We start from the raw sequence: 15,445 nt of genomic DNA, 5'->3' as shown, positions 1-15,445 counted from the left end.
TGTAGGTTATCCGGCGTTGAGACAGACCCCATACGTGGCATTGGTTGTACCGGCGTATGGGGAGATATTATGATAGTATGGTATGGTCGCACGTGGCGTAGGTTATCCGGCGTGTTGACAAGCCCCATACGTGGCGTTGGTAGTACCGGCGCATGGGGAGATTATGTGAAAGACAGAGAAATGAATTGAGGTATTGCCTATATGTGGAATTAGGTTTTATGGAAGAACTACGTGTGGCTTGATCCCTCAAGGAGGGTACGTAGGCAGCCTAAGGTTATTAGGTGCAGCCGCAGACTAAATATTAGTCATAAATTTATATTTGAATTTATTGTTGCCTTGTCCGAGGCATGAATCGTTTGGTAGTTGGTTGAGAATTATTGGAAGGCCGAAGGCCATTTATGTAAATTGCATGAAATTATATTGTGCATGCTGCCAGTTGGGAATATAAATTGTGTTTTTATGCAGGTATAAATTTTGGGAAATGTCCAATTTATAGGGGAGACTCTGCTGAAATTTCGGCAGAAAGTCTCGGTCTTTAGTAAGTGGGCCCGGCATCGGGGTGATGTCAGGAATTTCAAAGGGTTCGTCCCGGGTTTTGGAAAAATTCGGGGCGGGTCCTTACAGTTGGTATCAGAGCTCTAGGTTCAATTTTCTGTGGACCCTGCACCTTATGTGCATTCTTAAGTTGTGGGGATCAAATTGGGTTCCATCTCGGAATGGCACCTTGCGATGTTGAGTCCGCATGGGTGGAAGGATAGGGTGCTGATCCACCTGCTTATAGGGATCCTCCATTGCCTGAACATGTTGCTAATTTTCGACTGTGTGCCTAGCGCACCGAGTCGCAGAGTTTAAGAGCACAACCTTTCTCTAGGATGAGCAACTCCCCGACATTGGATCAAGGGGTCCAAGGTCTGAGAGGTGGCATTAGTATAATCGAAATCACAAGTGTGGAAGAGATTATGAGAAAGAAGCTCGTATGTGGTGGGCATACTGTGGTCCAATCCAAGGAGAAGACCCAAATGGATTGAGTAATCCTACCTATGGAGATGGAGAGTACTTGGGGGTCTCCTCTCTTGTGAGCACGTCTGAGTAGTGATCTTTCATTAGAATCAGAAAGGGATCGGGGCCGAGAGAGATCAATGATGATTACAATTCGGTAAAAATGATCCTTTCTGACCTTTCTTTCAAAGCATCGTGTTGGTAATGCTGCCTATCGATTCTGAAGAAAGAAGGAAAATATCAACAAGTCAAAGAACGCGGTTCCTCTTTTAGTGGGAGAGCTAAAAGAGAATCAAATCACAAATGGAAGCATTTAGCTTTTAGAGAAAAAGCAGGGGAACCCGAGTAGTAGATGCGGGCCCAATACTCATAACCCTTCGAGTGACAGGTAGGAAATTTCGAGGACACAATTTTTATAAGGGGGGTAGTCTGTAACACCCCGACCCCAAATTTCCCCAAATTTAACCCGTATTTAATTATTTAATTATTTAAGGGTATTTTAGTCATATTTTTAACCGGAGAGAGTTTGGGACCGTGACTTGTATTTTTTGATAGGACGCACTGAGACGAGTTCATAGACACGTAGTGGGCTCGAATCGGAGTTGTAACGAGAGAGATATGGTCAAAAGAAACCCAGTGGCACAATCGTAAATATTTCGAAAGGGGATTTTTTTTTAAAAAAACCTGGTTTTCTCTCTCTCTCTCTCTCTCTTTCCTCTCTCTCTCTCTCTCTCTCTCTCCCCCTGCGCAGAAACAGCCCCCCCCCCCGAGTTACTGTTCACAGCGGCGGTTTTTGGGCCGCCGCCGCCGCATCCGGCCACCACTTGGGGTGGCACCGGTCCCAAAAGAACCGTGCCATCCTCCTCTTTCCATCCCGACCAGTCCCAGCAACCGGAACCACCTGTGCTCGCCGGAAAATGCAAAAATTCGACCGAATTTAACCCAAAATTCAAGGAGCTCGATCTCCCTCCTCCGGCCACCGATTCAGACGAGTAAGGTATGGATTTCTACCTATTTTCCATGCTCTAGCTGATGGTTGGGTAGGATTGCATCGATTTTGAGCGTAGGTAATTCGATTTACGAATTGAAATTCTGCCGATTTTGGAAATGGGTTTTCGGCCACTTCCGGTCACTTTTTGGGGTAGGCCCAAGAACAAAAGTGACTCCAAATAGGGTGTTATACCTAGGGTAGAAGTCTTGGCCCGAGATGTTGAGATTTTCCGGCGAAGCTTTATCGCTTTGGACACCCACACGCTGCCCGCGCGTGTGGCAGCGCGTGGGCACTGCAGCAGAGGGGTATTATTGTCCCAATGCGATCTCCTGGTTGTCACGAGTGCGTAGGATTTTGCGGATCTCAATTCGGACGTCGTTTGACTACCGAACGGAGAATCGCATATCGTGCGTTATCCGGGTTTGATAGGTTGGGACCGTTGGATGGACCCAAATTTAATATATGTTAATCTAGGTAATTCTAGGATCGTGTAGGAATTCACGGATTGTGAATCGGAGCCCCGGATGTTCCGATTAACAATTTTAAAGTTTATATTCTATATTAATTGTCAGATCGTGCGATCGTGAGCAATCCGACCGTCCGATCTGAACCAAACTTGCAGGACAAGTGTCCTATACCTAGTCAAACTCATAGGGACTTTCGGATCGGAAATTGGAGGTCGTGGGTTCTGCAGGTCCGTTTGACCCGGGTTAGAGTAGTTTGACCCTTGGTTGACCGTGAGGCTCCCGGAGTAATCTTACCTTTCCAGGGGAGATTATCGGGTGCTAGACTCTTGTGAAGGGGTACACAATATTAGAATTAATATTTATTATTATAATTATAATAAGTTTGTACAAGAGTACAAAAGAGTCTAGAATGTCAGTTCGGAGTGCTATACGCACTACCTTAGGTACCTCCCCGGATTTTGGGATTTACTATAAGCACCACCAAGTGAAAGTTAGGTCCCGCGTGGCGTAGGTTATCCGGCGTTGGGACAGACCCCATACGTGGCGTTGGTTGTACCGGCGTATGGGGAGATATTGTGATATTGTGTTGAGGTCGCACGTGGCGTAGGTTATCTGGCGTGTCGACAGACCCCATACGTGGCGTTGGTTGTACCGACGTATGGGGAGTTATGTGATATGATGTGCAGGTCTCACGTGGCGTAGGTTATCCGGCGTTGAGACAGACCCCATACGTGGCGTTGGTTGTACCGGCGTATGGGGAGATATGATGATAGTATAGTATGGTCGCACGTGACATAGGTTATCCGGCGTGTTGACAGGCCCCATACGTGGCGTTGGTAGTACCGGCGTATGGGGAGATTATGCGAAATACAGAGAAATGAAATAAGGTATTGCCTATATGTGGAATTAGGTTTTATGGGAGAACTACGTGTGGCTTGATCCCTCAAGGAGGGTACGTAGGCAGCCTAAGGTTATTAGGTGCAGCCGCAGACTAAATATTAGTCATAAATTTATATTTGAATTTATTGTTGCCTTGTTCGAGGCATGAATTGTTTTGTTAGTGTGTTTGGTAGTTTGTTGATAATTTTTGGAAGGCCGAAGGCCATTTATGTAAATTGCATGAAATTATATTGTGCATGCTGCCAGTTGGGGATATTAAATGTGTTTTTATGCAGGTTGAAATTTTGGGAAATGTCTAATTTATAGGGGAGACTCTGCCGAATTTTCTGCAGAAAGTCCCGGTCTTTAGTGAGTGGGCCCGGCATCGAGGTGATGTCAGGAATCCCAAAGGATTCGTCTCGAAATATGGAAAAATTCGGGGCGGGTCCTTTCATCTCCCAAGCGCCATGGTGAGTTACAATCTACCCAAGAAATTGATATTGCACATATGGTTGACACTGGTGAACATGAGACAGGTAGGGGGCTTAATCAAATTGGTACCTTGCATCGGCCTGGAGCTACTCGTTGGGGCTCTCATTATGATTCTTATTCGAATTTATTAAATATGTTTAATGCATCCTGTACAGTTGTTGAGACCTTGATTAAGGATGAAGCCTCTAATTCTATACGTGGGGAAGCGACCGGTACGTTCAAAGCGATGACATCTTACGAGTTCATATTAATCTTGAATTTGCTAGAAAAAATTATGGGACTTACTGATAGCCTTTGTCGAGCATTGCAGAATAAATCTCAAGATATTCTGACTGCTATGAATTTAGTTCATAGCATTCAATCAAATGAAATTGAGCATGTTTCCCATCTCTTCTCGAGAAACAAGTGTGCCAAAAGAGGCTCTTAAGAAATTAAGATTGGAGGGTTGGGATATTTCTTTGAGGAAGTGGAATCATTTTGCAAAAAGCATGACATTGATATGCCAGATATGAATGCTCCTTATAAAGTTGGTACACGTCGTTCTTGTCAGCAACGTGATGATATTACAATTGAACATCATTACCAGGTTGATTTATTCAATGATAAATAGATTATCAATGGGAAGAGTTAAATAGTAGATTTAGCGAAGGAACAATGGAACTTCTTATTCTTAGCTCTGCTTTGGACCCTGGCAATGGTTTTAAATCATTTAAGATTGATGATATTTGCAAGCTTGCAGAGAAATTTTATCCTCAAGATTTCACTGTTAAAGAATTAAGTTTATTGAGGTGCCAGCTCGAACTTTTTGAGTTTGAAGTACACCAACATGATCTTGATATCTTTCAAAATATGTCTACTCTTTCAGAACTATGTCAAGTATTACTTAAACCGGACAAAGCAAAGGCATATTATTTGATTAATAGGTTGATTCGTTTAGTGTTAACTCTTCCAGTTTCTACGGCGACTACAGAACGAGCATTTTCAGCTATGAAACATGTTAAGACTGTACTTCGCAACAAAATGGAGGATGAGTATCTCCCAGATTCCATCATTGTCTATATTGAGAAAGCGCTTTATGTGGATATTGATTCAGATTCAATAATCAAAGATTTTGATACACTCAAAGAGAGAAGGGTTCCACTTCACTAGGTAAGCTCTTTAAATTTTTTTTGCAATCGAACATATTTTTTTGAAGTTGGCCAATGTGTTTGATTTGATATTTATTTATATTTTGTCCTTTTTTCTGTTATATTTGCTTGTAATGTGACTTTGTTTGATTTATAAAATTTTATTTACATTTTTGTTTCATGAAAAAAAAAACTTATAATATATCTGCTCTCAAAACAAAACAAAAAAAATTAACCTAGCACTATAAAAATTACTGAGTCCGCCCTATTTATTTTTTAGGTTTATTTGAAGGATTATACATGTAGAAGATTAGTCAAAGAAGCTTGTAGCTATTCTTTTTCTTTTTTTTTTAGTGGGTGGAACTTCATCCATTGGTGATTTTATTTTATTTTTTGTTGGAATCAATTGGTGATATTTGATTCCTACAACTTTGCAAAAGAAATAAAGTGTAAAACGGCTGGAGAGCTTCTTTTTCATTCATTTGTGAGATGTTGAGCACCCAACAAGTGAGTTGACAATGCCATTAATATCTTTTTCTTTTTTAAATGTATCTTTATTTGTAATTTTCTGAAAGGGGAAAAACTCTGTAATTATCTTTTGTATAAAGAGATGGCAACGTCGCATAAGATAACACCTAGATAATACTGGGGCCTTGCCTGTGCCATATGTGGCCTCTCCTCACAAGTTCCAAAAACCAAGTGTAAGTTTCAAAAAAGAACGAAAACCGATCTCTCCCTTCTGAGGCCAAAACACCCTAAAGATAATTACACAGAGAGACACAGAAAAAGATCAAAATATATGGATCTTGCATGCACGAATAGGCCAAAGTCTCTCACATTCAACTGCTAGATTTCCACCTGTCAACGGCCTAAGCAGCCTGAAAAGCACCAAAATTGACACGTTTCATACCCAAAACACCTGTCGTGTAATGGCAATGACAGAAAAACCAAAGCCTTGCAGAAAGGAAATATACGTGGCCCTTTGGGGTGTGCCTCAATTTGATGATGTAAAAGGACCTTCCTTCTGCTTATATCCCCCAACCCTACTCAACTGTTCGACCTGTTGTTTAGCTCTTCTGTGAAGTTGAAGAAGATTTTGTTGCTGCAGCTTGAACATGAGGGTATGTTTTTTGTTACTCTCTTCTGGTTTTGTCGTTCCAGGTTTCATGCATGAAGCTTTAAGTAGAGTGGTGTTAGCTAGTGTTGCTTTTATTTCTGCACTATTATGATTTATTTGTTTATTTTTTTTGAACCTGAGTGTTTTTAGATTCTTTTGAGACATAAATTTCCATTAATTTCTCCCTTTGGGTTTTCTACATATTTCAAGGAAGGGTATGTTTTAAGTTAGGAGGATTTGCTTAGCGGCTCCAAAAACTGAGTAATCTTGAGTTCATAAATTTTGAAACCAACTCTACAGCCAAAGAGAAGAGAAAAATAAAACCTCGCTTACACAGATGGAGAAACAAATTAGTTAAATTGCATTTATAAAATAAATTATTTAGGGATTAGAAGGATAGAAGATCACTTGATAAATACAATAAAAATTTTAATTTGCTATTCCTTTTCTTTTCATCCAATTGTGCTTAAAATTGATGTATGTTTCTCATCTTAGTGGAGTTTAAACATGCTTTTCTAGTGTTAAATTTGCAATTTAGACGTCTAAGTTAGCTGGTGGTGTTTGTATTTCTCTTAGAAAAATAGAACAACAAAGACACTTGGGGTGTAATAAAGGAAATAGAGTGTCACTAAATACTTCAAATCTCTCTCACATTCCTTTGTCCGAGAGTAAAGGTCTTATCAGCTTACTGAATGTCATCAAGGTTCATGAAACAAGGTCTCATTCCCATCCAAATACTGAGGAGGACAAAGTGATGACAAGGAAGCAAAAGGCAGAGAACAAGGCACATGAAGCAGAGCAGTCTCCGAAGAAGCCCAAGTCTGAAGGTGGCAATGGCCATGCAAATCGTAAATCTTCAGAGGACATAGTTGCTGAGTTTGAGAAGGTCTGCACAGCAGTCAAAGATAACCTGTCAACTGAACAAATGCGAGAAATCTTGGAAGCTAATGGCCAAGACTCCTCTGGCTCCGATGCTAATGTCCTTCGAAAATGGTTAGTCCATTTTTGTTGATCACAGGAACCCGCACACTTATTGGCGCATAAACAAATGCATAGACATAATGATGTACAAATTTCAGTGTGGGCAGCTTTTTCGCATGATGTTTATAATTGTTTTTCGAACTTATTGTTTCGACAGCCAAGACTTGCTGTTTTATGGGCCATTAGATAAATGCCCAGCTTGCAATGGAAATTTGGAGTTCACTGGTATACGCTATTTTTGCACTGGATCTTATAGTGAATGGGCGTCTTGTACATATAGCACAAAGGATCCAGCAAGGAAACAAGAACCAATTAAGTTACCAGATAGTATCCTGAACTCTCCTGCCTCCGATGTAATTCGAATTTTCATCCACACCCTCTTCTCTTCGCATCTGATATGCTATGCCCCCACTATACATGTTAACTTGTGAGCTCTCTCTGTGGTGTAGTTGATAAAGAAATATGAGGACCCAAGTCGCCGGCCTAGGAAGGTTCTAAGCATCCCGGACAAGCCTTTTACTGGGATGTCGATGTCTCTTATGGGCCGTCTTTCTGCATCTCATGTATGTAGCACACTTGAGAAAGCAAGACAAGTCGTCTTTGTCAATTTCCGTTACTTACTGATTTGTTTTAAATACGCAGCAATACTGGAGAAAAGAAATAGAAAAACATGGAGGAAAGGTTGCCAACCATGTGATTGGTAATTCTCTTATACATCTTGTTGATATTTGGATTGCAGCAGATAAAGCGTACTTTGTCTATTGTCTGTACTTCCATTTTTATTACAACCTTTGCAGGTGTAACTTGCCTCATTGCATCTCCTGCGGAGCGAGAGCAAGGTGGCTCCTCTAAACTTGCAGAAGCAATGTGCGTATAGAATTCTTCCCTTGGCCCTAAGCATTGAATATATCTTACAAGCTATATACTAGGTTTCCTTGGCGAGTCTATTGCTAGTCTTTTGCCCATAGAGGGGAAATTGTTCTTCTTGACAACATATTTCGTGTAGAAATTGCCATGCATGTGACTATGCACCCATGAAGGAGGGATACCTTACAGGTTCTAATCCTTTTGCAGGGAAAGAGGGATACCTGTAGTAAGTGAAGCATGGTTGAAAGACAGCATTGAAAAACAAGAACCCCAGCCTCTCGAAGCGTATGATATTGTCACTGATCTTGCTCCTGATGGCAAAGGAATTCCGTGGGACAAAATGGATCCAAGTGAAGAGGCACTTGAATCCCTTTCAGCAGAAGTATATAATTCCCCCTAAAAAATTTCTAAAGATAGTACCCCACTAGAAAATTTCATATTCGGAGTATTTTTGTATTCACTGCAATATCATCTGAGTGCAGCTGAAGCTTTATGGGAAGAGAGGTGTCCACAAAGATACGAAATTGCAGGAGCGAGGCGGGAAAATCTTTGAGAAAGATGGCATATTGTACAACTGTGCCTTCTCTCGTTGTGATCTGGGGAAAAAACTGAACGAGTAATTTAGACCTATTCTTCTTAAGCTATATAAGCTTAGATGTTATGTCAGTTGATCTTATGGCGAAGTTTGGTTGTGCAGTTATTCTGTCATGCAACTGATTTCAGTACCAGAGAGCAACCTGAATTTGTACTATAAGAAAGGGAAAGTTGGTGATGATCCCAATGCAGAGGAGAGGCTTGAAGAATGGGAGAACGTGGAAGCTGCTGTGAAGGAGTTTGTGAGGCTCTTTGAGGAAGTAACTGGAAATGAGTTTGAACCGTGGGAAAGAGAAAAGAAAATCCAAAAGAAGCCATTGAAGTTTTACCCGATAGACATGGTACCATATCCCGTTTTCTTTTGTTTGTAATATTATTCTGCCACGTGAAACCTTCTTTACTCTGAATAGGATGATGGAGTTGATGTGAGACATGGAGGACTTGGTCTTCACCAATTGGGTGTTGCTGCCACACATTGCAAACTTGAGCCTGTGGTTGCAAATTTCATGAAGGTCTTATGCAGTCAGGAGATTTACAAGTACGATTCTGTTCCAGGTCTCGGACTACAATTATCTTTGCACAACAAATACTGAAACCTCTATTTTGAATGTAGATATGCTTTGATGGAGATGGGATACGACCCCCCCGAATTACCAATGGGGATGCTTTCTGATGCCCACTTAAAAAGATGTAAGGAACTTCTATTTCGTGCCTCCCTTGTCCCATCTCTCACAAACTGGGTATGTATTCAGGTGAGGAGGTTCTTCAAAAGTTCGTGGAGACGTTGAAATCAATGAAGGATACAGGGCCAAAGGCCAAGGCTGTCTGGTCAGATTTTAGCCAAAGATGGTTCACCCTCATGCACTCTACCCGGCCTTTTATCTTCAAGGACTTTCAGGAACTTGCAGATAATGTAAGCAGAGCCAAATCATGTGTCACCTGCTTGATATTTGGAACGTCCATCTTACTAAATCATATCTTTCCAAATGTTGTAGGCTGCAGCTGCACTCGAGACTACTCGGGACATAACCGTGGCTTCACATCTTATAGGAGACATGGGTGGATCTACTCTTGATGACCCCTTGTCTGAACGGTATAACAAAATGGGCTGCTCCATTTCTCCACTGGATAAGGAATCTGATGATTACAAGATGATTCTGAAGTACCTTGAGACAACCTATGAACCTGTCAAAGTTGGGGATGTTGTAAGCATTCAAGTTTATAAAAGTTTCTAGTCGTTGTGTTATGTATATTCACTGGATGTCTGTACACAAGGATATGTACTGATTTGTCAATTCTTTTCAGGAATATAAGGTCTCTGTTGACAACATATTCGTTGTCGAATCAAGTGCCTGTCCATCAGTAGACGAAATAAAGAAGCTACCAAACAAAGTCCTCTTATGGTGTGGTAAGATGCTTAGTCTTTTTTCTTTCCTTGAAAGAGAATCCCTTGAGGTGATTAAGAGGTTACTTTCAAACTAAGAAAACATAGAAAAAACTCAACAAAGTTTCTACTTAAAAGGAAAGATTTACATCAGAGCTGCAGTAAGCCTTGGTAAATAAAACAAACTCCCACTTTTCTAAATAAACCCCCATCACTGCTTTACAACCCGAACGAGTTTTTTACTCCTTTCATTTACGGATGGCTGCAGGAACACAGAGCTCCAATCTGTTGAGGCACTTGCATAGAGGTTTCTTGCCTGCAATATGCTCTCTCCCTGTCCCAGGCTATATGGTATGATGGTTTCCTATTGATATTTCAGTGCAGGCTTAATGTGATTAAACTTCTAATTGTAAATCGATGCTATGGGTTTTGGCTTACAGTTTGGCAAGGCTATTGTGTGCTCTGACGCTGCTGCAGAAGCTACTAGGTATGGTTTTACTGCTGTGGATAGGCCAGAAGGATTCTTGGTCTTGGCTGTGGCTTCTCTGGAAGATGAGATTATTGAAATCAAGAGCCCACCTGAGGTATGAAAATATGGTTTTTATTACGAAGTTCCTAAGAATGAGGTGTATCCTTACAAATCTTCTGGAATTCAATGGGACAGGACGCCAAGTCGTTAGAGGAGAAGAAAGTCGGAGTGAAGGGCTTGGGTAGGAAGAAGACGGATGAATCAGAGCACTTCGTCTGGCAAGATGACATCAAAGTTCCTTGTGGTCGCTTAGTGCCTTCAGATAATAAAGACAGCATTCTCGAATACAATGAGTATGCCGTGTATGATCCGAAACAGGTATAATTAGAAGGATGTTGCGGTCAGTTTCTTCAGTTGTTGAATCATGTTGAATCGTTTGTCATGTCCTTTTCTTGCAGGTAAGCATCAGGTTCTTGGTGGGTGTGAAGTATGAAGAGAAGAATGCGGTGATGGAACCGAGTGAAGAAGTTTTTATAGATCTTTCTGGCTGTTCTGCTGTCCTCTTTATGGGGATGGGAGAGGGAAGGAAATGTGGATGAGCTTTTGTTGTATATAATATCATCACTTCCTTTTTAGTCGATCTGTATGGTGCATGGCATCTTGGAGTTTTAACGCATCTGAATATGAGGCCTCAAAGGGGGGCGGACTAGCTATTTTGTAGTTATGTAATTTGGATGTTTTCTTTCAATATCTGTATGATAAGTTGCAAATATAGAGTAACATAACAAAACCTTACGCCTTGTTTTGGCATATGTGCAAACATAGAGACCAATGCATAACAGTACAATCAGTGGTTTCCCCAGTCAATCAATGGATATCTTCTCAATAACTATTCAAAGGCCTTCAATAAAAGCAAATCCAAGTTCAAAACTGATGCAATGAAGACAACATGGTAAAGGAAGAACTTGTCAAACCAGTGATCTAATTCAACAGAAACAGAACCATAAGTTTCAATCCAGGCCAAATGTCTGTTGAAACCTCTATAACAATGGCTTAAAGCTGTTTTACGTTTGACAATCCAAAGATATCCTAATTATGCAATAATTCCCAATAATTCAAGTCGAGAAAGTTCAAAAAGAGCAAATGAGTACCTGATCTGGATTCCAATTTTACAAATTATATTTCCCAAAACTATCTTTGATAGTACAGGGTCAAAGTATGAAACATACATCTTCAACAATTGTGCTTTTCTTTGACTGTATCTTTTGGGGAGACTACTATTACAACAAGAATGCAACAATTGCAACCGAGAACACATCAACTAATTCCACAAAAACATATGATTCAACTGGCAAGATGTCATTGATATAGAACCACAGGAGGAATCTTGAACTTGTCTGAAATGAACGGTATTACCTGTGGTCTCTCGACTAGATCGCGATAGAAATCGTACTCTGCCTGATAATCGTGCAGCCGAAGCTCAGCCTTTTGATTTGTATGATAATGATGCTTAGCTGAATCCGACTTCCCAAATCCAAATACACTAACTTTGTCACAAATTCCCAAAGCAAGCATAATAGCTTGCATACCAGAAGAGTAATGAAACATAGCACCATCATGAACAGCCCCCCACTGATCAAACGACTTCCCCGTCTCCTCCACAAACCGTTTCAATGAATAGTACTTCACAATCCTTGCACACAACACATCAAACCGAGGATCAGTCACGAGCAAAGGCACTTTGTGTGATATATTACATACCGTGTAATCGAAGAAATGCAGCGGTTGACAAATGTACATAATCATAGGCACATTAAGTCCGTAAGGGTGGCAAAAACAACCATCTCTCCTAGCACAAAGATGCAAAATGTTACTATTTACAAACGAAATATTTGTTTTCGACCCAACTTTCCCCTCAAAACCCTGAATCCTCGCATTGTTCAATCGAATTACTACCTCATGACTATCAATTAGAGCACCATGATTACTCTTCAACAAGATCCCACTATTCCCAACAACTGCACACGAGGAATAGCGTCGTTGTTCTGAATCCACCAAACCATTGTGCCTATCAATGGGATATCTAACAAGCCTAACTAAATCCAACATAACATCAGGGTGAAACCGTTTGTTTCTTGACCAGTCACTCAAAACTCTCCTAAAATCCAACCAATAACGATAGAATTGAGGAGAGCGAAGCATTACCGGTAAGCCAACGGAGGTCCTTGCTCTGATATCATGGTGATTAAATCGTCTCCAAGAAGCAAAAGTCCTGTACCTACCAAGACTAGCAAAGTTACCCTCCAACAGTTGCTCTATTTCCTGCTTGGCTTGAGCTTCGCTTGCATCAACGGCAGCGTATTTGAGCAGAGTGGCATTGAACACTGGCTTTGGTGGTTGGATTAGTACCTTCTTTTCAAGCTCAATCGAACTCAAGCTATGGCGAACCGCGGTTCGACAGCTCAGCGTAGCAGCGAACACAATGAGTATAAGAAGGCTAAACAACGGACGAACCGAGCGCTTCATTGGCACAAGAACAAAATCGCTAAAAGGGTTTATCGGTGTTGCTAAATGTGGCCAGAGATAGAGCCTTGTACAGATCTTAAAGCTCTGTGTATTGGGTTCATTTTGGTTTTCTACAGATTTTGGCATTCCAAGATACAGAAGAGAGGTTTATGCTGGATTTGGAAAAATGGGTTATGACATTTGTATCTGGGATTTTGTTGAGGACTGGCTCAGTGAGAGTGAGAGTGAAATTGGGTATGTGGGATTTGGTTAGCAAAGTGGGTTTTGCATATCAGAAACAGATCAGGAAGCTATGAAATGGCAATGGGAGTGGAATCTTGATGTGGGATTTGCTTGAGAAATGGAAATTTCATGATATTCTGGAGGACTGAAGAGAGAGAGAGAGAGAGAGAGCTCAGAAACTGCTAATGGGTGTGCGGGGTTTGGACCTGGGAGAGATTGAGAGCTGCCATTGAGGAGCTGAAATGGAGAAACCAGGTGACAAACCCCAAGTTCTATTCTAAAGGTGAAAGCTTGAAACTTGAGAGCTTGGTGGGGATCTTTGAAAGGTTGGCTTGGGTTTTCTGGGGAAGTGGGGGGATGCAAAATGCAGTGAAAAACAGTAAAAAATTGACCACTTTAATAGTGTGTTGTTGACATGAACTTTGTTGTTGCCCACTTGAAAGGTTTGATGGATTTGTTTTGATTTTGAAGGCTGTAGACTCTAGGGATATTGTGGAATATTAGAAGCATGGTCTTTTGTAATGGGGATGGGTGGGATTTGGGGTGGGTCCCTATGAGCTTAAGAAGATTTTGCTTTAGCTAAGAACCCACATCAATCAATCTGCTGCTCAAAAGCAAAAAAGGGTGAGAAAAATATAAAAGAAAAGGTCTTATATTACAAAATTAGTTTGGGAAAAGAAGAAAATACTGACCACCACAACCATAAAAATAACTGTAATAAACCTTTGTTTGGATTTGAAGGTGTGACAACAACCAATTTTTCCAGCATTGCGTTGATGCCGATCCGCCATAGATGAAGCAACTGAGCGATCTCAAATCTGAGAGGAAAAATAACTCATAAAAGAGATAATGTCAACAACTAAAAACTGAAACCTGCAACTTAGGAATTATGTCAATCAATCGTTATAATCACCTTCAACTCGAACGTTGTCAAAACCCTAATTGAGAAGTATTACCAAGGCTAAGGCCGTTATTTTCAGATTCTTTAACTCCTATCCTATACCATAAGAGGGCGACCTCAAGAATCTTAACAAACAAAACCTATCAAGGTAAATTTTATGAGATAACCAAGTCACTAAAATTAAGCTTAACTAAACCTATGTTTGTAGGATGCCACCTAATGTTTGATGAATTGTATTTGACACATAAGGGAAAAAAATGTTATTATTGAATCTGTCAATTCGTTTCAACGTTGCCAAATGCAACTGAAAAAAGAACTTAAGAACTTGTTAACCAGTACAACAGAAAAAGAAATATTCTTTTACCCAAAAAAAAAATATATCGATAACTTGTTAATCTAATATTTTTTAAATAGTTCTTGGCCTATAGACATTGTAGTCGTATTTTTTTTTAATTTAAATAGTAGGCTAAAACCAAGAAATTGACTATTTGTGTCAATCAAACCAAAAAAATTTCTTTGAAAAATATACTTCTTGGGTATTGTGGATTAACAATTAAATTTGTGGGTTTTTGGAATGAAGATCTTCAATGCATAATATTTTTATATTCTTCCGAAAAGAGAGACACATGGGATGTTAGCTGTATTTTCAGTTAGATCTAAGATTTAATATTAAGATGTAAGTTTTGTTGTTGACATACATGTCTGGTTCACCAGGGAAGGATTTTGTGGGGAGTTCGATGGGCATGAACATGACACATATCAGATGACACTCAAAAAGTTCATAGGTAGTACTTAATTTTTTGCTAATTTGAAGGTCGAATTTTTCAAATTATTATTATTTTAGTATAAGCGATAACCTAAACTAGAGAGAAAGTAGATTTCACACACACACAACTATAATGTCGTTGGGATTCAAACATGAAACCTATGGTATGCAACTAAAGGCCTTTTTTAATTGGGTTAGACCCTTTTGACTGAATTTTTCAAATTAATATAATAACCTTTTAGAGGTATTTGATAACGCAAATAATTATATAAATGTTAATTGTTTTAGGGATCTGTTTTTTTTTTAATATAAATAATATTTTACTTTAATCTAATCTAAATAAAGGTTTAAATGTCAAAATGGTCCATGTGTTTTACTCATTCGGTCAATTTAGTCCTTGTGTTTTTAATTTAGCTAATTTAGTCCATGTGTTTACATCTGTTAGCCAATGTAGGACAATCTGTCAAATAGACGTTAAAATAGACATGTGCATAGCACATGAGTGGGCATAAAGGTATTTTAACACAAACCAAAACCCTTGTGACTCTATTCCTTGGCTCCAATGACAACTGCCGTAGTCTGCGTTCATGAGCATTGGGGTTTCAAATTCAATCAGTTCTCTTGAATATCAATCACTTCAGTTGGGTCCGAATAAAGATGGCA

General features: G+C 40.0%; 2 protein-coding genes across 2 annotated transcripts; one reads left to right on the top strand and one right to left on the bottom strand.

Moving 5' to 3' along the window:
- Window positions 1-4,482: 4,482 nt before the first annotated feature.
- Window positions 4,483-10,967, top strand: LOC117630249 (protein ADP-ribosyltransferase PARP3-like). Its single transcript, XM_034362993.1, has 18 exons — window positions 4,483-4,962; window positions 6,611-7,065; window positions 7,211-7,406; window positions 7,503-7,616; window positions 7,696-7,753; window positions 7,851-7,920; window positions 8,128-8,302; window positions 8,403-8,536; window positions 8,618-8,855; window positions 8,925-9,052; window positions 9,128-9,204; window positions 9,267-9,427; window positions 9,510-9,719; window positions 9,820-9,922; window positions 10,167-10,249; window positions 10,339-10,482; window positions 10,563-10,745; window positions 10,826-10,967. Exons 1-18 carry the CDS (start codon window positions 4,483-4,485, stop codon window positions 10,964-10,966), a joined length of 3,150 nt encoding a protein of 1,049 aa, XP_034218884.1. The 3' UTR covers window position 10,967.
- Window positions 10,968-11,310: 343 nt separating this feature from the next.
- LOC117631773 (beta-1,6-galactosyltransferase GALT29A-like) lies at window positions 11,311-13,626 on the bottom strand. Its single transcript, XM_034365072.1, has one exon. It carries the CDS (start codon window positions 13,017-13,019, stop codon window positions 11,727-11,729), a length of 1,293 nt encoding a protein of 430 aa, XP_034220963.1. The 5' UTR covers window positions 13,020-13,626; the 3' UTR covers window positions 11,311-11,726.
- Window positions 13,627-15,445: the final 1,819 nt, after the last annotated feature.

Source organism: Prunus dulcis, chromosome 6 (genome assembly GCF_902201215.1).
Source record: "Prunus dulcis chromosome 6, ALMONDv2, whole genome shotgun sequence".
In the NCBI taxonomy this organism is placed as follows: domain Eukaryota; kingdom Viridiplantae; phylum Streptophyta; class Magnoliopsida; order Rosales; family Rosaceae; genus Prunus; species Prunus dulcis.
Note: the sequence above shows the minus strand (reverse complement) of the source record. Positions and strands in the feature narration are given on the sequence as shown.